The sequence below is a fragment of the Simochromis diagramma genome, unplaced genomic scaffold (genome assembly GCF_900408965.1).
Source record: "Simochromis diagramma unplaced genomic scaffold, fSimDia1.1 OVJJ01000421.1, whole genome shotgun sequence".
NCBI lineage: Eukaryota > Metazoa > Chordata > Actinopteri > Cichliformes > Cichlidae > Simochromis > Simochromis diagramma.
The window spans coordinates 10,320,259-10,341,427 of NW_024387250.1; the positions used below are offsets into that span (position 1 = coordinate 10,320,259).

A 21,169-nucleotide genomic window follows, 5' to 3' on the forward strand; every position below is an offset into this window, starting at 1 on the left:
TCACATCAAACACTCAAATCAAACTGTGGATGCTGCCAAAAGTTTCTCTCTTTGCAGACTTTGTAAACCTCTTATATTCCACCAGACTCATCATGCTCTCCTGGATAAAGATAAGCACAATACTGAAACATGAGCACATTTTCAGTGTTTATTTCTTTCAAGTCATCCACATAATAAATAGAGACAATTCAAACCAATTACACTAGACTGAAAAGAGGGTGAAATAGCTTGGCTTTGCTAGGCTCTAATGCGGCAGGCACTTAAAAAAGATTAGTGTGTATTATTTAGAAGGATTACAGTGGAACTTTTTTTTTTTTTTTTTTTAAATAACACCATGAGGCAGCTTCCTGCTACTAGGCTGTCAACACAAAAGTGAAGAGGAACAGGACATGCCTAAAAGCATATAAAAAATAAATCTGTTTCTAGTCTGCAAACACGCAACAACCAAAACATCTGTAGATTAGAAAAAAATAATACAATTTTAGGTATTATTAAAACCTTAGCATGCAACATAAGTGGCTGAGCTTGAATACTTTTTCTGTTAAACTATGAATTAAAACGTATGCACTTGATCAATTCAGTATTATCTTCAAACTAGTAAACACAGGTTTAAGCAAATAATGTCTTTCAGGACCGAGCTAGAGCTCACTCTGCCATATTGTTGTTGCTTTTCTTTTTAAATCAATATTAATTACAAAATGCATAGAAGCATAGTCCTCATCGTCTTCTTGTTCACTTGCTACTTTAAGCCGTCATCAAGACTCCAATAATACAGAGAAACTATGATTCACCAGAAAGAGTGACTTGGGTTGTGACATGGTGCACACGCTGTGAAAGCTTTCAGTTTTTCTTTTTTCATCTGCACGGCACTTTGACTTTACTACCACAAGTGGATTATTGGTTAAAACTATTTACTGTCGTAGTAGTAGTAGTAGTAGTAGTACACAGAAGACTACTTTATTTTGTCAGTAACATCAACTCAATCAACCAAAACGTTGTTGAGGAAACAGTTGCAAAAAGAACAGACCTTAACCCTCCCCGTATATTTAAAAACAGATTCAAGTCAGTGGCTTGGCCACTGTAAAAAAAAAAAAAAAAAAAAGACTAAATACATTTCACCTTGCATAATTACACACATCGGATTGTACATAACTATTTCCATTTTTTATATATATATATATATATTTTTTTTTAAGTCTAGCCCAGTCCAGAATTGTCGACTTTTAATTTGCATTAAAGTGAGGATTTGATCTCTGACTTGGCCTGCTCCAAAAAATAAACACTGGCGATAGTACACAAATCCAGTGTTACAATAATGAGTATGAATGGATCACACAGTTTAGTACAAGTAGATCTGAGAGGTGACAAAATGCCAGTCCTCACTTTGAACACTCTTTTCAGATGTGAGGAATTAGCTAGCACCCTTAAAAGCTCCCTTATTTTCTTGGCACAAAGTGGTTTGCAAAATTCCTCAACACTTAAATGCTTTTAACACCTCTTTATGCCTGTACAGATTAAAATAAAGCTGTTATTGAGTGCTAATTGACACAAGTTAAGTAGAAGGTGTAAATTAACTCTTGGTAAATAATAACATCATTTGAACTATGACAGCAGGCGGGAAGGGGGGGGGGGGGGGGGCGGGGGGGGTAGAGCCTGGGTTGACTTTGGCACAAGAGTGCAGTTCAGAGGTGAGCCAACTTGTTTCTCCTGTACACCGATGGAGTAGTTCCAAAGAGTTTGTGACAGAGCTTTGACTGGGGAAAAAAAATTAATGTTGCTCACAGGATTTCTTCTTTATCTGAGGATCTCAGTCAACTTCCGCTTGACTTTTAATGTCCAGTTAAACGGGTTAGACCTCACTCACTGGCAGAACAGCATCCTCTAGGTTCAGGGGTGTTTCAGGCATGTGGGGCTCAAAGCTGCTCCGCCGGCGCCACGGTGACTCCTCAGAGCTGGCGACGTTGGTCACGGGAGCGTCGCAGGTCACTTTGCCAGGCGTGTTTCCTGCAGGGACAGGCGTGCTGGCGTGTGGCTGTGACTGGGGCGTGGCAGCAGGCTCATGAAGTGCTCGCTGTCCCACGCCAGACTGTGAGCGTGTGCCGCACGTGACAGCACTCCCCCACTCTGGGTAGCATGGTGGCACTGCAGATATGGGCGAGCGAGGGACGGGGGGACCCGTGGGGGTGCGGTAGAAAGTGGAACGGCTGCCGTGTTCCTGCAGCAGAAAAAGCACGAGGAAAGAAAGAGCAAGAATGAAGGAGACAAGAGGAGTTGTTGTTAGTGAGATGAGTCAAATCCTGACATGTGTACTTCATGTGAGAAGAGCCAAAGTTAGTTACAGACTTGGAATTAGCGCCCGCATTTGAGGCCTGATGCAGCTTGAAGTTGTAGGTGCTCAAGAATGAAGCATTGCTAGAGTATGGAGATGACGGCAGTAGGAGTGGTAGCAGTAGAAGTAGAGGTAGCAGGAAAAGTAGTGTCAGGAGGTTTTAGTTTTGGTAGTCTCAATAGGTTGCAGTAGAAGTTCAAACAGAGTGCAGTGGTTGGTTGTTGCTCATTATTTCACAGCTTTTCAGATTTCAATCTCTGAGAAAAAAAAAGATGTATCAGAAGAAAGAAAAAAAAACTCAGTACAGGTAGGGAAAAAAAAGGGTTAGGCAGCAGGAGGTGAAATGTAGGTTAGACAAACACTCTGCAATGCTCTGTAATGCACCAAAATGTGCACATGAAAGCACCACCTTTATGGCTGTATATTTTTAAACATAGCCTCTTCACCAAGATGCTTATTCACGGTAACACCATATGACATTGCAGGCCTGTGCAACTTCCTAACTATCACTTACGCGTCACAAAATTTAAGAGTAAAATTGTAGCACAAACATGACAGAAAACCACAGTAAGCGTCACAAGTGTATTAAAAGTTCTTTTTTTGTTCTCGTCGTTGAATCCAAATGTCCAAAATCAAGCTCATGTCGAAATTTAGCGGACAGTGGGAGGGGAAAGATTAGACAATCTAACAGTATGAAGGGTTGGGAAAACCCAAACCTTTACTGCAGTGCCAGTTGTCATCCATTGTAGGCATTTAAAGCTAACCTGCTCTAAATTTGACTTTTTTTTTTTTTTTTTGTTAAGAGTCGAGCCCAACCGAAACAGGATATTAAAGCCTGATGTTTTGTGATTTAAAAATTCAATATAGCCGCCGATATTTTCTTTTCATTCAGACACACAAAACAAACACTATTTATTCTTTTATGTGTCATTATTTATGATTACATACCAACATAATAAAACAAGATTATTTTTAAACGGCATCATTGCAACAAGTGTTGGTTGACCTGTGTTTGTGTGAATCCGCTTTGCCTACTGGGAAGTTGCAGAGTGCCTTCTGGTGGACAAACTATGTCACAACACGCCACAGTTGAAGGGTGTTTCCTTCTGTCCCTTTATTACTTCCCTTGTTTTCATCAACAGTCACAAATGCCAATACTGATATATCAACAAATAGCTAATATAGGCCAATATATCAGCCCAACCGATAGCTGTTTAAGAAAAAAGCCCCAACATGTCACTATGAAAACTGAGTTTGTGACTCTGGACCTGTGGATTCAGCTTTGGTGAGTTGTTGTTACACATTCACAACATTCAGAGATGTGCTTTCGGAAGTCAAGATGAAAACAAGGATTTTGTTGTATGGGAACATATGAGAAAGATAAAATAAACATACAGGCAGCGAACAGGAGGGAGGAGAAGAGACAAGCAGGATGTCACACATCTAAGACAGGTACACAGCTGCAGCAGACTGCAGAGATAACAGAGCACGGAGGGAAGAGAAACAGAAGGTGTGAAAGATGCAGTAATAAAGACACAGATACAATTAGGATTAAACTATTCATAGCTAAGCTGGTCAGACAGTTCATGCAGTCAGAGCATATTTGTGCATGAATACTTCCAACTTTGCACTGAAATGTCATCAGCAACAAAGAAAACATAAGAAAGCTGTGGATGAAGATGAAGGCTGCAGGGCCTTGTGATGGTCAGTTTAGAGTCATTTTGTACTGTGGCAGAAAAAAACCCCTTCATTTTTAGCATTTGAAAGACTTGAAGTATGCTTGATTTGCACTGCCATGCCTGTGACAACAGCCATCACATGCAAGAGAAGCAAGCACACCTCGACTCTTAAAACACCTGACGCACAAATTGCATCCCTTTAGCTGCAAATATTCTAAATGCAAAACCCCTAAACGTTATGCTAAGCTTGATATCAGAGAGCTGCAAAACAAAACAAACAATAAAAAAAAAGCAAAGGAGATTGAGGGGTGAAGATAAGCAGCGAGAATGAGGATGTGAAGGGAGGAGGAGCAGTTGTTGGGTAATCACAGCCATACGTAGGGTGTGGTTGGTTCAAAGCAACAAAAAAGAAAAAAGAAAAGCGCATCAGATGTGCAGTCGGATCTGATCTGTTCCCCTTCGTCCACAAACAAAAGGACCAGCCAATAAGTGAAAAAAAAAAAAAGTATTAAAAAGCTGAACCCAGAGCTTAAAAAAGGGGGAGGGAGTGGGATTTAGACGAGCTGACATACGTGCTGCTGCACTCCCCGATTCGGGACGTATACCTCTGTATACAAGGGTTCGACAGCCGTCTGGCCTGCCGCATCTGCAACAACACAGTGCAAAGCAGGATTAGAGCAGATGGGCCATCTGCCCACTGGGAAAGGAGAAGAAGAGGTGGAAAGAATGTGAAAGGAAGAAAGGGAGAAACGGATCGAGAAAAGAGGCACAGGGAAGGAAAGACAAGCTAGAGAGAAAGACACAGAAGGCAAGAAAGGAAACCACAGAGAAACAGACGCTTGCGGATAATGACTTCAGTCTAACCAAAAGGGCCCAAATGTGGCAGAGGCTGGTTTTCATCTGCAGTGAGGACAATGGAAGTGGTTTATTTCACTGCTCACCTACCGGGTCAAGCTGCTCGACTCCCTGCACGTAGACTTCTGAAAAGTAACTAATGCTCAACAAGTGGTGACAGCTGGTTATCCATTACCCACTTTAGCTAAATCAGTTCAGGGGCAACCCAATGGGACTGGAACTAAGTGGTAGCCATGAACTTCAGTGTCCACAGTTTGTTTCCAACTGAAGACTTTTTGCATGCCATCAGTCTCTCTATCGCTCTCACTTTGATGCAAATACATTTAAAGAAAATTATTTCAAAAAAGTAGTATTAAAAATAAAAATCAATCCTGTTTGTAGGTGGTAATGAAGAGGCTTGAGGAACATTCAGAACCGTTTTGAGCAAAGTTCAAGCTATAATTTGCCCCCCCGATTATAAACATCACAATCCCCTTTACAGGTCCATAGCTCAGGAGTTAGAAATTACAAGTCTATGTCATTCTGTACTATGCAACTACAACACAATATTGTTAAAATACTATTATAGGATGAACCAATGTCATGCGGAAAAAACGGCACAGCCAATTCTCCTATTATGCATTTGTTTACAAAGAAGTAAAAGAAAAAAAAGAAAAAGATTGCCACTGAAATTGCGTGAGGACGTGTAAGAATAAGAAAAAACAAGCGGCACAAGTGAAACAACACACAAATCAACCATATCATCTTGACTACTACAAACCACGTCACTCAGTAAGTCTCCCACTCTACTCATGCAAGTAAAATTCAGGGCTGACGTTACTTTCGATGTTAAACTTTAATCTAATTGCAGTGACTTATGTTCCCTCCCACGGTGGATTTGTGTTGTACCGTAGTAGAAGATACTTACCGTGGCAGCTGACCTCCCAGGGCCCCGCTGGGCCACAATGGCCCCCGACACAGCCTTGATCCAGCTGTGCATCTCCTCTGGACTGTCCGCCTAGTGGAGACAGACATGAAAAGAGGCAGAACGGAATGAAGGAAAGAATGAGAACATAAGGAGTGGAAATCAGGATCAGAAGTGGCGGGAAGGGTAACATGTAGTTGGTAAAGATGCAGACAGACAAGACTGAATACCAGATTCATCAACATTAGTAAGCACTCACGTCTGAGCCATTCTTTTCATCACAGAGAGTCGCATACCTGTATGTAAAACGTCCTTGACGTGGTGACAACTTCAAATAGATTATCTCTCATCATAATGTCACTACAATGAAGCAAAAAAAAAAAAACAGGATCAAATTGATCTCATCTCTATCTTTATCAGAAAAGGTAAGCACAAACCACCGAGACAAAGACATTTTTCTGTACAATGGAAAAATGTTGGGACTTGTTAGATACCTCTGCTTGCACTCCTGGACTTTGTGAACTTCTTTTAGTGGGATCATTCTGAGAGGCTCTTTCTCCTAAAAACAAAGAATTAACTTTTCATAACACAGGACAAATATTATTTATAATGCATTCACATTTAAAATGCTGTATCTAATGGGATAGCTAGAAAAGGTGCAGAGTTTCTGGTTCACAGGGGAAGAAGGAGGTTAACTTTCCAAGAAGTAGCAAACTGCAAACACTAATGGTTGCAACTTTCTTGACACAGCACTTTGATACAGCAGACAGAGAGTCTGTGTCCTTGAGGCCTGTTGATAGCCAAATAGACAGATAAAGTTGTCAAATAAGGGCAGACCTAGACAAGGACAGGGTAAGGGACGTACAGTATTATCCAGAGGACAGTCTGTGTGTGTGTGTGTGTGTGTGTGTGTGCAAGTAAGAAAACCCGGAGGGAAGAAGGCATGATCGGACATGTACAGTGAAGGCATTGAATTCCACAGGCTATGAATAAAGCATGTTGGAACTCGGGGTTGTGTTTGCAGATACTTCCCCCTCGGATTCTGGAGGAAAATCAAATGTGTGTGTACTACAAATCTAAACATTCCATAAAAGCTTCATGTAACTTAATCACAGTTAATTACCAAATCTGACTTAAAGTAACTCATTGAATTCTCTTCGAGAAGAAAATATCGCCGTTTCCAGTTCCTCATCTGGGGAGAAAAAAAAAAGAAAAAAAAAAAAGATTCAGATTACAGAAGCACATCTTTTTATACTTCTTACACATTTTACTTTACTGTTGGGTCTTTCTAAAAGTATAGAATTGTACACATAGGAGGAGCTGAATTTTCTTAGATTATCATTATATTAATTGTAATGGAGCTTACCTACTTTATTTTTTAATTGGGTCCCTGAGCAGAACTACTGCACAGGGGAACCCATCTGAACACCAACACAAGGACAAATTAAATTAACTAATTTTAAGCAAAAAAAAAAAAAATAACCAAAAACAGTGTCAGTGGTTGTGTCAGTGCTCACCACAGCTCCTTGCTTGACGCAGTAGCCTGACTTGATGACATTGTGGTCCTGAGCTGGCCTCCCCAGGAAGTAAGGCAGCTGGCTGTGTGAACGCTGCATGGCCTCACGCTCAGCTCTATCTGCGCCATCGCCTCCTTCGTGCTGGAGGGTGAAGGACATAAAATAATGTCAATTTGAAGTTCATTGTGAAAAGCAAACACCACAAATTGCCACTTTGGATTCTGTGATGACAAACGATCAGAAAATGATCCTAGTTAACTGAATTTTGAGGAAAAAGACATTGGTCAAGAAATAAAAATATTCACCAGTCACTTTGTTAGGTACACCTGTTCAACTGTTAACACTCATATCTAATCAGGCAGTAACATGGCAGCATGCATTTAGTCCTGAAGACACGGTCAAATTGAGCATCAGATTTAAGTAACTTTGAACGTGGCTTTGACAGGCTGGTCTGAGTGTTTTAGAAAGTGCTTATTTACTGAGATTTTCCCACACAACCACCTCTATAGGGTTTACATAGAATGATCAGAAAAGAGAAAATATCCAGTGAGTGACATTTCTCAGAGGACAATGGCCAGAGTGCCTGGAGCTGATAGGAAGGCAACAGTAAATTAAATAACCACTTGTTACAACCAAGGCCTGCTGTGAATACTTAGCTCATCTAACCATAAAGCAGGTGTGCTAAAGCAGCAGAAGTAGTCATGGATTCATCCCATTTTACATCAATGATCCAGGATGCTTCTGGCGGTGTAATGGTGTGGGTGATATTTTATTGCCCCATTTTGGGTTCCAGCATTTTCATATCACAGCCTACCTGAGTATTTTGGCTGACCATGTCCATCCCTTTATCTTTTAATGGTTACTTCTAAGATAACATTTTTTGAATATGCCAACGAGTTCACTGTACTCAAATCAACTCCAAAGTCCCCAAATCACAATCCAACAGAGCACCCTTGGGATGTGGTGGAATGGGAGATTCGTATCACGGATGTGTAGCAGACAAATCTGCATCTTTGATCCTATCACGTCAATGAAAACCTATGAGGAATGTTTCCAGCACCATGTTAAATCTCTAACACAAAGAATTAAAGCAGTTTTGAAGGTAAAAGGGCATCTAAAGTTGTACTAGCATGGTGTATTTGGTGACCTGACTGGTGAGTGCATAATCACTGTTAAAAAAACAACAACCTGTGATTAACATTACGACGACTGTTGCACAGATATTAAGATACAGCAGTAGTTTCAACATCAGAAATTAAGGATCATTTCCTTTATCAATAAATTATGGATTAAAGTAGTTATCAAATGTTATTAATCATTTATTGGTTCAACAATAGTTTTGCACTTTAGAACATAGAGATATCAGTTTCTCCAAGATCAAAGTGAGGTCTTTAAATTGGTCGATTTATCTGACAGGTTAAAACTGTAGAAAAACTGTTCTGTGTTTGAAGCAGAAAATTTCACACGTTTGAGAGCCTGAACGCAGCTCTCTTTGGGCACTTTTGCTAGGTGAAAACTAATGATCTAACAGTTGGAAATAGCTTGACTAAATCATTCTAACAGATACAATATAAAAGCAGCATTTTGGGAATAGTCTAGTTTAAAAACAAATTTACACATTTTCTTTTGAAGGATTTCCCAAAGGTGGGATAAATAAAGTACATGTTATCATATGTATACATGCAAATGTAATCAAATACAATATGTGGTTCACTGCATTCACGGGTAAAGTTTACCTGTGTTTGGGTGACTATGGGCACTCCTCCAATTATCTCAGTCTTATAGGAGACTTGTTTTTTGGGCCCTGCAACATCTGGCAAAGCCTTTTGGTTCTCTGAGTTCTGCTGGCCATCAGACAACTTTGGAACCTTAAAAACAAACAAACACATACACACACACAAAAGCTTTAGGTATAAATAGCCTCTTTTTTACAAACTTCAAGCCAAGCCTAATGAAACTTTATGCATGCAAACTCTGACAAGCCTTTTATCCCCATTTCCCCTCCACATGCCCAAAACTTCATTGTCCTTTATCCCAGAACTCTGTACAAAGCAGCATCCTGTTAGTCATGCTCTGACTAACTTCCATCTAGTTCCTTGAAAGAGGAAGAAATAAAAGTTTTTCCAAGTGATAAAACATAAACCAGAAAGAGCAGATTAGAAAAGCTGAATCTGGGATGGGTGTGTGTGTGTCTTTTGTTTATCATCTCACAGTGATCTTGGTGGCTTTATTGAGAGCGTTGACCCAGTCGACAAGGTCCTGCTGATCATTGGCCTGCAGGAAGAACTTCCTCATCCCAGCATTGATGACTTACAGGTGACAAAAAAAGAGCATTGGGAGCAAAAGAAAAAGTGAAAGTAGATTCTTCTGTCACAATCAGGCTACAATACACCCTCTGAATTACAAACAAATACACATACAAAGACATATTACATACAAAGACATATTGAAGTGTGTTTTCAGCCCTTTCTTGTATCAGTGTCAGGACACATCCACCGCCACAGATTTCTCTGGAAGTGGAAAACAACTGAGCCAAGGGACTCTCCCACACACACCCAGCAGCATTTTCTCTGCATGGCGATGATGACCCAGCTAGACTCAGCTGTCTCCGTCTGCCACCACCTACCCACGTCTAACCATGAGGGGGGGTACCAACAACCAAATATTCTCACACGGTTTTACAGCCATGAACATGAGAAAACTGCATTTCAATCATGAAGAAATTTTTGGGTCAAATGCTGATTAGCTATGGATCAGGATTTAGATGCTGAAAGAACTAAAGTCTCTTTTCTCTCTGGCTTTGCCATAAATCCTTCAGTTCTGCAGCTCAAACCGTCCCTGTGTCTCCTCTATTTCCTTCTGACACCATAGCAATAAATTACATTAAAGCTGGCCTGGTAAATCAGGCGGGGGAGAGCTGTGAAAGGCAAAAGGCAAACTCTGTGGCACAATGAAGATCATTCTTCCCCGTTCTGTGTATTTATTCCAGATCTTGGACACCTCAATACACTGTTCCACTACTTTCCTGCAAAATAATTCTGTCTATCTGGCCTCAAGCAGATGACCAGGAGGAAATTGTCCAACAGTCTTGAGCTAAAATCTGTCCACTGTTTGTGGGAGTGGTAAACTACTTGGCAGTAGTGGAATTGTAGTGGTATCTTTGGCGCTGGAATGAAATCTGGGAGAAGGGGTATCAGATCTGACTCATAGTTACACATAACAAAACAATGCATGCTGCTGGGAAATGCAGACAAAAGCCAAAGTTCACACAGTTGCTCTTAATCTTTCTCCATCGCATATGAGCTGCAAACAAAAGTCTGTTTGAGTTTTTTTAAACTATAAATTAAATGTCAACATTGCTTCACCCTATATCATGCCTTGGCTTGCTGGACACAGGAAAAGGGGAGGAGCACGATTCATGGATATCAGACAAAATTTAAAAATAGCTTCTCACGTCTGCGAATCAGGTTCTCATTAGGATGTCGGCATCCTGTCATAACTTCAACAAGGCAACTGCTGTGTACACAGCCAGATATACACATGCAGTGTGAACATATTGTCACACACTAGTATTTCCTGCTATTGAACTGGACAGATGAAGACTTAGGCTAGTAAACAAACACTGCGATGAAGGTTTACTCTTAAAAAATAAATACATCTGACAGTAGTTAATAGTTTTTATTAAATATTTTTTCCCCATCTTGGCCACATGAGGTAAGAAGACAAGTACAAATAGGGCTCTATGTATTTCTTTGTTGAAGGACATTGCAAAGAGGACATCAAACAATATTAAAAAGCTATCAACACCCCATAAATTATACCCAATCCAGGTAAAATACAAAGATTATATAATTCACTCATACAAAATGAGTGTCCTTATTACCCTTTTATTTTAACATATAAAATTAATTATCATATACCATTACCAGAAGTGTTCATATTACACAAAGTTTCAATTAATAAGATCAACGTATGGAGAAGTAAAAGCTCAGGCTACAGACTGCTCTATACGCTCATTTTCAGTTTCTTTTGTGGAGTTATTCCAAACAGGGTCATCTCAGTCACTAAACTGAGCACTGAAGCCCCCACACATTCACTGTTAAAACCTTCTGCCTGCAAGAGGCAGCCAATCAGCTTGCTTAAAGGAAGGATGGCTTTAAAGCAAAAGGATAGAAATGGAATAACTCTGGAGTTGTACGGAGGCCCAGAATTAGACAAATAAAGAATATTTTGTACTATAAATCATGCAAAACAACTCTAGTCTTCTTCTTTCCGCTGCTGCATATTCACAAGGGGTCGCCACAGCGGATGGATCCACATTTTTGATTTGGCACAGATGTTTACGCTGGATGCCCTTCCTAACACAACCCTCCCAGGGATTTCTAGACAAACGTGTTACCCACTACACTAGCTGCTAAAGCTACTCTTGTCAAGTCAAAAAATAAAACTATGGAGTTGGAAAAGAGCACAGGAGGTCCATTTTAAAGATAGTAAGTAAGAAAGTTCTTGTATAAGAGTCAGTTTTCTAATCACAGGGACCCACAAGCACAGAGTAATGCGACTCATTTCTAAAGACTGCAGAATCAATGTGCATCAAGATTAGCTAACAACGCACCAGAAGAAGACACCAGCAACTTATGCCTTTATAAAATGTTTTACTTATTGTAGTCAGCAATAGGTAATGCCCCAGGATATCCTTATTAACTAGTAGGTGAGAAGAATGAGATAAAACCTTAGCAATACACAAAAGACTGTTTTAAAATAGGACAGATAATAAATTCTACTTATAGAATAGTTCAACGTGGTCAAAAAAAACCCAGGCCATTAACTGCTGGAGCATCGTGCATTTTTCTACATTAACAAACCACGCAACGCTGAACAATGCTGCTTGATCAGTGGTGGAAAAAACCTGAGAAAAGCTGTGCTTGACCATGTTGAGAGAGCAGACAAGGACAAAAAATAGTCCTCCCTTAGGTTATATTAAGGGTATCCAGCTTAGTCAACATGTGGTTAAACTCACCATCATTGCTCATGTTTTCAAAGCAGTTCAGACATTTGTCAAGTTGTATTATTATAAAGACGCAAGATGTTTTCCTGTTTAGTATGAATAATACTATGAATCATATTATCCAAGGCTCATTAGTGACATCATTGGAAAATGTGTTCAAAATAATATTTGAAATGCAAGATGTTAAAAACAAGAGTGAAGTCTTCTGTCAAAAACGTATGCTTTTATTATGCTAATATCCTGACTGGAAGAACAGATTTGATGACGTGCATTTTCTTACCGAAGCAGAATTCTGCTTTAGGCCTCAGCTTGGTGGCATCGCTGACCTAAATAAGAACAAATCCCACAGACGTTAGTGTTCAAGCTCAACTAAAAAAAAAGTGAAGTCTTCCAATTGTATATAACCTTGTAGCTCCTTTGATGATCTAGCTTACCTTAGAGATGTATGTGAGCTTGAGGGAACCAACACAGACTGTACCAACAGGCAAGTTCTGTGGGAGAAGGTGGAAAAGAAAAATACTTGCAATAAAAAGGAAGCTCAAGCTAATGATGCAATTACGCAATACAATACACAATACAAGTGCCAGTAAGGCGGGCCTTTAGCCGTAGAAGATCAAATGTGATCTGGTCTGGGGGTGAAGTTCTGCAAAGCCAGTCGATATTATAGAGTAAGTACAGCATGTGTTGGCTGCACTCCATCCAGTTAATGTCAGTGCCTTCCTGTGTTTCTGAAACTGGGAGATCCAGATTTAACGTCATTAAAATTTAACTTTTTTCAATCTATAAAAAGAAAGAGACTTATTCAATTATTTACAATTTTTTTCCTGCTCTACATCATTTATGAATACTTGATGTAACAGGGCACTTAACAAATACAGCAAATCTAAATCAGATTATGTGCCAACAGAGGACATATTACACTATATAAAAAGTGACACTATGGGGCACAGAGTAGACACTGATGGCCAACCACTACGGTCAGTGCAAATATTACTGTAGTCTCTTTGGGCCCCTCTCAACAACATGAGTACATTCTATTCCCTATTTAAATGGATGAATACCTGCAGCCTGCATGACTGCTGCAAAACACACCAACCTCAAAACATGCTGATACTGATGCTGCACATGCGTGCTGGTTAACATCAGTTAGGCTTGCGCTGGGCATGTGTGAGCCACACAGCTTCTGCTGCAGGTAAGAAAAGCACCAAACACACCTCCAGCTACAAGTTACTCCCCTGTGTTGCAGTCCACAGACAGCCCTTTCTGACATGATTTACAGGAGTGTCTGCCAATAGTTACAACACAGACACCGCATTAGAACTGAGATCCTCCTTTGTCTGTAAAATGTGCTTTCCAAGCATGTTAGAATATAATTTTTAAAAAACATAATTTATAGAGGCGGCTCTGCTATCAGTGGCTCACAGTCAAGATACACCTGCATGAAAGCTAATCATCTATATGATAACTAAAATTTGCAGCATGTAGTTTCCCAGTTTGCCTGTACGGTTGCCCTGAGGACACCCTCCAGTAAAGCTAAGAGCTAAGCTAACACATCTCTGTGTCTTTACCTGTGGGTTGTCCATGTACCACACCAAGCTTCCCTGTTGTGTGTCCAGTATGAAGTAACGGCGCAGGAACTTGCCGCTGTTCTCATTCTCTTCGATGTCCAGAAAGCCACAGATGCGGTTCTGTCGGTCCACGTAAGGCATCGCGCCACCGGGACATTCCCTGGCCCGCTTAGGCCGGGAAGGGAGAGAGAGGAGCGGGAGAAGAGAAGGGAAAAGCGGGACGGAGGAATTCCTTAAGGACACATTGAAAAGAGAGGAAAGAAAAATGAGTGAAGAGGGTGCGTGGTGAATGGGGAATTTTAAGTTTTCTTTGTGCAGAGTCTTGCTCTCCCTTTCTTTTGCTGTCTTCATCTACTGCATCTATGGTGTCTCTGCCACCTGGATCTCACTAGGCTACAACCAGTGAGGGGATCATGTGACACAAACCACAACCCCGCCTTTATCCTTTTATATCAGCCTCACCCGCTCTCTCTTCCTCTTTTTTCCCCCTGTAAAACATACTCGACACTGTCACTCTCTCTTCCACCCAGCCTAGCTTGCCCCCCACCCCTTATCCCTCTTCCCTTGGTGTCTCTCTTTTCTCACTTTCTCAGTCATCTCCTCCCAAATTCTCTCTCATCCGATTTGGCAAGCCTCTGGCCAACCCCTTCTATCCCCTCCCTTCAACCCGCCTCCCTGCCTCCGCAGCTAAGCACCGCTTGAGTATTGCCAAAAAATACCAGTGAGCTCAGTCATGTTCGACACAAAGGAGAGACGAGAGGAAAAAAAAAAGAAAAAAAAAAGAAAAAAAAAACACCTAAAGGACCCACACAGGAGAGAGTGTGCAATATTTAACCTGCTGAGTGCTGCCACATCCCTGCTGCTCTCCTTTAATGAACTGAAAAGTAAATGTTTAGACCAACACGTCTGAATGTGCGCATCTCAATGTCGGCACTCGCGTGGGTGAGTGCAGTGTTACTGTGGGGATATTGTCACATTAGCCTGTTTAAGCTGCTGTCTTTCTGAACCAATCCTACAATATGTGAGATGAGTCTGTGGAAGGCCGAGATAAAGGCGCTCTTTTTCCAGAACATTATGAGCACTGTGTGGGTGGATGAGGGCAAGGAGGGGACAAAAGGCCCGCTTGTTGTGCATGGAGTCTAGGCTGTTAGCATCTCAGTTAGTTTCTGGATCTACCCGTAAAATCTGCATCTACCCATAAAAGTCAGCTTCTGAGTCATCCTATTTCACACACAGGCTACAGAAAGGAGCAGCAGTGTCAGAGACGACCATCTTAACGCTACGTACACACCGAACGTCAAGTGAGAGACGTTTCTGTGGAGACTGGTGACACTGTAAATAAAGTACTTTGCAAAAGTTCAGCTGAAAGCATGCTCATCCATTTTCGTGATGCAGAGAAGAATTTGACAAAAGATGAAATTAAATACACTTAAAGATAGGGAAGAGAAAAGGAGGATTATATCAAAAGTCTTAATGCAAACTAGATCTAATAATAATAATAATAAAATTAAATATGGATAACAGCTTTGTTAGCCAAGATATGTACTAAGTAGGGAATAAGGGAAAATTTTAAAAATGTATGTTTTTTTTCCTCAATACTATAACAATATAACATTAAAAAAATGATCACTCCCCTAGACTTTGTTTGACCCAAAGTGCCTTTCAATGGGGGTTTTAACATATTTAAATACATCATGTGGATTTATTTTGTCATCACAGCATCAGGTAGAAAAATGCTTTTCATTATTCTTAGTTCCTAGCTTCTGCTGAACAGGGTTGTTTTTTTGTTTTTTTACACTAGTAATACTTTTTTTAAAAAACCCATTTTTGGCATCTTCCTTTAGCTCCTACTTGAACATAGATATCCTCTGCAAAAAGATGTAAGAAAACACTGACTGATGAACCCATGGCAAGTACCATTAAAAACATGTAATCAGCAGCCGAAAGATTACAGATATAAAAACAAAAAGTGCAGTAAAGTCCAAAATAATTTATCAACCACATATGACCAATAAAAAGCAAACCAATTTTGACTCGTCAAACAAAAGCTTTGCTAGCACTTCATTTCCTCACAATTACTTAGGGAACCCAAACAGCCGAAGTGAATCAGCATCAGTATGGCTGATGCTGGTATAGATGTGGGAACATGAAACATACAAAGAAAATACAGACTGGGTATGCAGCTTAAGCTCACAGCATTGTTTTGTTTAGTTTTTGGAAGAATCAGGTAGATATTTGAGAGAATCTAATTTCCATGCTTTCTCAAATATCATCACAGGATTAACTTTCAATCAATCAGGTGAGTCCAAGGTTAATACATTTATTTAACCCCTAATGAAATGTAAAAACTCACAAGGGACTAGATAAATAATTGTATATGTTTTATATTATAAATAACTCTGTGAAATACAGCATTTCCTTCCGTTCTAAAAATTGCTGTAGGAACTCCTTTATACAAGGCAGGTGACAGACAGGAAGTAAACAATTCGACCTGTGCGCTTGCTTCTGTTTGCAAAGTTGCTGAAAAGTTTGCAAATGACCAGTTGGTAGAACACCTGAAAAGCACAGCCTACTCTACCCTATTTGAATTCTAACAACCATAGTTGTTAGGGCAAATTTAGAAAAAGGTGGGGTAGTGAGATGATTGCTTCTGGATCTACATAAAGTCTATGACACAGATAATATTATTTTAATTCCAACACACACAAGAACTTGTAACACGGGGGTCGTGCAAGGATCAATATTAGGGCTCTGTTATCCAGCTTGGGCATCAATGATGTTCCATCTGTGTGTGATGATGTAAATGGTAAATGGACTGGTTCTTCTATGGTGCTCATTTACTCTGCTTGAGCACTCGAAGTGCTTCATACAACATGTCTCATTCACACACATTTATAACAGTACTTTTTTTCGACAGCGTACGTGTATTCACAGCATAGTTTTTTTTTAATTTTTTAATACATCTGCAAGAATCTCAAGCAAACCCTTTTCACTTTGTAATTATAGGTAATGTGTGTAGAATTTTAAAGTGAAAAATGAATTTAGTCCATTTTGCAATAACATTGCAACATGACAAAATGTGGAACAAGTGAAGTGCAGAGAATACTTTCCAGACACACATGTCCAAGTGCTTTCTGACATTCACACTCCGGTGAACACATGAGGAGGAACTTAGGGTTCTATATCTTGCCCAAGGATACGTTGGCCAACCACCTATCTTCCAATTAGCAGGTGACCTGATCTATGTCCTGAGCCATTGCCATCCCATAAAAAAAAGGCCTGAGCAAGACTGCAGAGCTTGTAGTCAAGCCTTTAAATATAATGCAAAAACATTTCATATTGGTTTAAATCATGCCTTACACTCAGTATTGAGAAATCTACATTTCATTTACAGTTCGCATTTCACTAAGAAGTGTAAATAAACAGCAATATTGTTGATTAAATAAACAGTGTAGAGGAAGCATATATCTAGGTGTCACTTGAGTTCACATCAAGAAGGTGAGTAATACCAAGGCATATTAAAACTTACTCACTGAAAGCAGGAGGGACCTGAATGCACCCACTCTTCCTGTTATCTATTGGTTTATCTCTTGTTGGATCAGGTGAGACAACCTTGAAACCAATGAGATCATATCCTCAGTAAACACAGCAAATATCCAGTTCTCATGATCAATTAACAACTTTGAACTTTATGGTAGTTTACAAAATTGCACTTCCATCGATAAAAAGATTTGTACAACTTTGCTCAGGACAGAGAAGCGGCGCCTCAAGGTCAACTGTTTAAGTGTTTATAGTTCTTTTTTTTTTATAAAAAAAGTTTTTCACTACCACTGTTTTTAAAGTCAACATACATGCCCACCTCCATACTCTTAACATTAAACATTGAAGCAACAGTGGACATTTTATCAGTTCAACTAATCACATCGTATATGAAATAAAAACTGTATTTTGGTGCATAGCAGTAAGCATGACCCCCCCAAAAAAGACTGTTTTGTAAAATGGCTGATTAAAAACATGTATATGTCACAGGTCACCTGTCAATCTAGTGGGTCAACATTTAAAAACAAAACAAAACAAACAAACAACAAAAAAACAAACGCACACACAATGACAACACAGACTAAATTCCAATGCTGTTAACCCAAGTTCACATGAGGTCTGTAGACAAGTAATAGAGGTGGTGTAGCAAAGGTAGCACTATCAGACAGGGCTCAGACTGAAGATAGCTACATCCCTAACATCTCCTGCAGAGGAAAAATGTGCATGATTATTTATTAAAATGAGCCTTCTCCTTAAATACAGATGAAATTATTTACACCAACACATTTATGGGACTGAATCTGAACTATCTGGGCCCCCAGAAGAAATTTGTTAATGTAGACAATATTTTTTTTTTTTTTTTTACTTCAGTTTCATTTAAAGTTTGTGTTTGACTTCTTTTCATTAATAGTTATCACATCTTGAATTTGATTGACAATGTTTCTTAAAAGAGAATGCAGAGAGCTAGATCTAGGTCTGAGACTGCGGTTTGGGGAAGGCCTCGGTGAGGACTGGTGGCAGCTCCCGAGCCAAGTGTTTCCCAAAGAAGGCATTCCCCAGAAGCAGTGATGACTGACCGTTACAAAGATCTTGATGAATCTGTGATGAAGAGCTGGATTTAATATGGTCAAATATATTGCACTCCTTTCTACTTTCAGCTGCTCCCTTGTCAAAGGGGCTCATCACAGTGAGTATGTCTGCATATGGGGGGATATATAATCCCCCGCTGGGGATATACAGGACATATATAGAACATAACAGCACATCAGTAATTCAACTGTCAAAATAACAAATATAAGTTCATATTAACTCACCCGAGGTGGCTGTAAGCTACTATGTGTTACAGTGCAAGCTACCTCTTGTGCTTAGGGAAGAGCAAATACAGAATGGATAGAGTGCAGTTTTTGCACAAGTAGGTATTTTTGTGTCCAGGATCAATGGTCATAACATCCTTACGATAATTCAGCTCCCTCGCAAGTAAATCTTTGAAAATTTTCCTTACAGGACATGCATAATTGTGCCAAGGAAAGCAATCCACACATGGCAAGCAGTGATCAGTAACCCAGCCTCTATTTGAGTAGCATATCTGGGTTTCTCTAGTAAGGATTCAAAACAGATCACTACCAGGATACTTAGAAACGCAAAAATTCTGTCTGGGATCACACAGCACAGTTTTCACTGTAAATTGAACGAAGGAAAGCTACAAGGAAACATTACAATAAATTGTCGAAAGTGCTAACCAGACTACAGTGAAGATTTACAAGTTTAAAGGTCAACCGCTTAAGATAAGATGGTGATAACAGCCCACTTCTTTCTAGGTCAAACATTTCCCAGGTAGACTGACTCTTTACATTTGCTGGAAGACCTCACTAACACAAACACTGTCACAAGATACCCAAGTCATAAGTCAACATTTAGGACTGGACAGTCAGTATTTTGTTTTCATGGTCCTAAACTGCTGCTGTAACATCTAAAGTACCACAGCAGCTGGAAATAGTAACTGCAGAGTAAAAGTTTATGCTGCTTGTGTCAGGATGTGGATTGAAAAAACGCAACAAATGAAATAAATAAAAGGGAGAGAAAACAATGGTAAGGGATTAAAGGTAATTAACTAAAGGGGCAGGGGACTTCACTTGCTCTTTGTGGGTCAGGCCATTCTAGTTCAAATAAAACAAATAATTTCTCACCAGAAACCTTTAAATAGAGCCCGGTTTCAGCCTTAACAGTTACTTGGTCACCCAGGTTTCTCGCACCACAGCAATGCCTAGTCTAGATTTTTCTATTTCCAAAGTAAGGCAAAACGAAGATGCTCAGTGGGTTTAGTCTACTAGCTGAGTCCTGCGCGTCTAAACCAAAGGATTTAGGAAACAAGAGTCCATAATCCCAGCGTAAATATAACATCACAACCACAAACTGTTAGCTAACGTTGGGTATTCCAGCTTACCACAACACGCTGAAAACGGCTGTGTTAGCAGCATCAGCAGCTGTGGCTGTGGCTCCCTGGCCTCAACTTAACTGAGAACGATATGGTTCATGTTAGCTTGTACTTAGCGTGCCGCAAACTTGTAAAACGATTCGCAAGACACGGAGAATTACAATATATCTCCCTTAATACTGCTTTTTCTTTACTGCTCGACCGTTTATAACTAGCTGGGAGAAAGAAGTTTTGTCACAAACGTTAACCTAACCCCGAGCTAACACTGGCAGCTCCTGCTAGCCCGCTTCGTTAAATATTAAACGGACAACTTCAAGTGTATGAAACAACAAAGTTAGTAGCTTAATTCGTTTAGTTTAACGACCCATGTCAGCTTACCCAAGTCGTCCCTCCTGTAAGTGGTGCGCTGAACCGCCGTGGATCTCGGTTGCTGTTGGGTCTGTGCTCTATACCTCAGCCCATCTCCTCCGATCCAGGACAGGGATCCAACACTGCTACTGCTGAGCGACGACCGCAGATCGTCTATTATGAAGATGATCACTCTGACGCTTAACAAAAACATCGATAGAGCTATGTCGTTTAGATTTGTATTTGTGTTTTTTAAAATATAATTTTTATATGAATCCATGTGTAATAGGAGTATAATACAGTACAATTCGTCATATATTATTATTTCGATTAAATAATAAATAAAAACTAACACTAAATACTTAGTTTGTATCAGACGTTTGAGCAAGTATTTTTTCAATAACATGTAAATATATGTGTATGTTTATAGGTTTGATTTAATTGCAATCTGCTCAGTATAAATGTCAGGGTGACCAGATGTCCCTCTTTATGTGGGACTGGACAGTATTTTTAAGCCTTGTCCACTCGTCAGAAATCTTGGCACAATGTCCCATATTTTGACCGCTTTGCGGGACAAGCGTTGGCACTTACCCCAGTCAATGTGAAGGGAAGGCTTTTTATTACAGCCTCAGCCTGTCTAATGCTATGCACAACAGGGAAAGTGACAAGGTACCAAAAAAGTCAAGTTTGACAGATTTTAGTAAAAATGATGAAAAATATGATAAATAATATGAAGAGGCAGTACTGAAACCCAGAGACTGTAAGCTGGCAGTACAGCAGCTGAAATAACAGTGTAAATGGGAACATAAAAAGATTATCACATGTAACCACAATAAAAAAAAACATCTTTCTTTTCAATTATAGTTGGAGGAGCTGGGAGAGTTAGATTCAAATATAATATATCTGACTGTAGCATTGTGCTAGCATTGTGTACCACTTTCTGCCATATTTAAAGATTATCAAAATATTTGGTGCTTGAAAAATGAG

At 39.8% G+C, this 21,169-nt stretch overlaps 1 protein-coding gene across 9 annotated transcripts; it reads right to left on the reverse strand.

Annotated features, from left to right (window-relative positions):
* Positions 1-134: 134 nt before the first annotated feature.
* Positions 135-20,344, reverse strand: LOC120714825 (pleckstrin homology domain-containing family A member 1-like). 9 transcript variants are annotated; one of them, XM_040001326.1, is made up of 15 exons: positions 20,213-20,343; positions 17,394-17,472; positions 13,861-14,092; positions 12,727-12,783; positions 12,573-12,618; positions 9,496-9,593; positions 9,021-9,152; positions 7,285-7,425; positions 6,891-6,959; positions 6,262-6,326; positions 6,064-6,127; positions 5,771-5,860; positions 4,581-4,654; positions 3,725-3,799; positions 1,862-2,215 (listed from the first exon to the last, which is right to left on the reverse strand). In XM_040001326.1, exons 3-15 carry the CDS (start codon positions 13,999-14,001, stop codon positions 1,984-1,986), a joined length of 1,284 nt encoding a protein of 427 aa, XP_039857260.1. In that variant the 5' UTR covers positions 14,002-14,092; positions 17,394-17,472; positions 20,213-20,343; the 3' UTR covers positions 1,862-1,983. The 9 variants fall into 9 exon arrangements, 7 of the variants coding, with proteins under 7 accessions (XP_039857257.1, XP_039857260.1, XP_039857261.1 ...); XM_040001327.1 differs by having other exon boundaries at positions 17,390-17,472; XM_040001325.1 differs by lacking the exon at positions 17,394-17,472 and having other exon boundaries at positions 20,213-20,344.
* Positions 20,345-21,169: the final 825 nt, after the last annotated feature.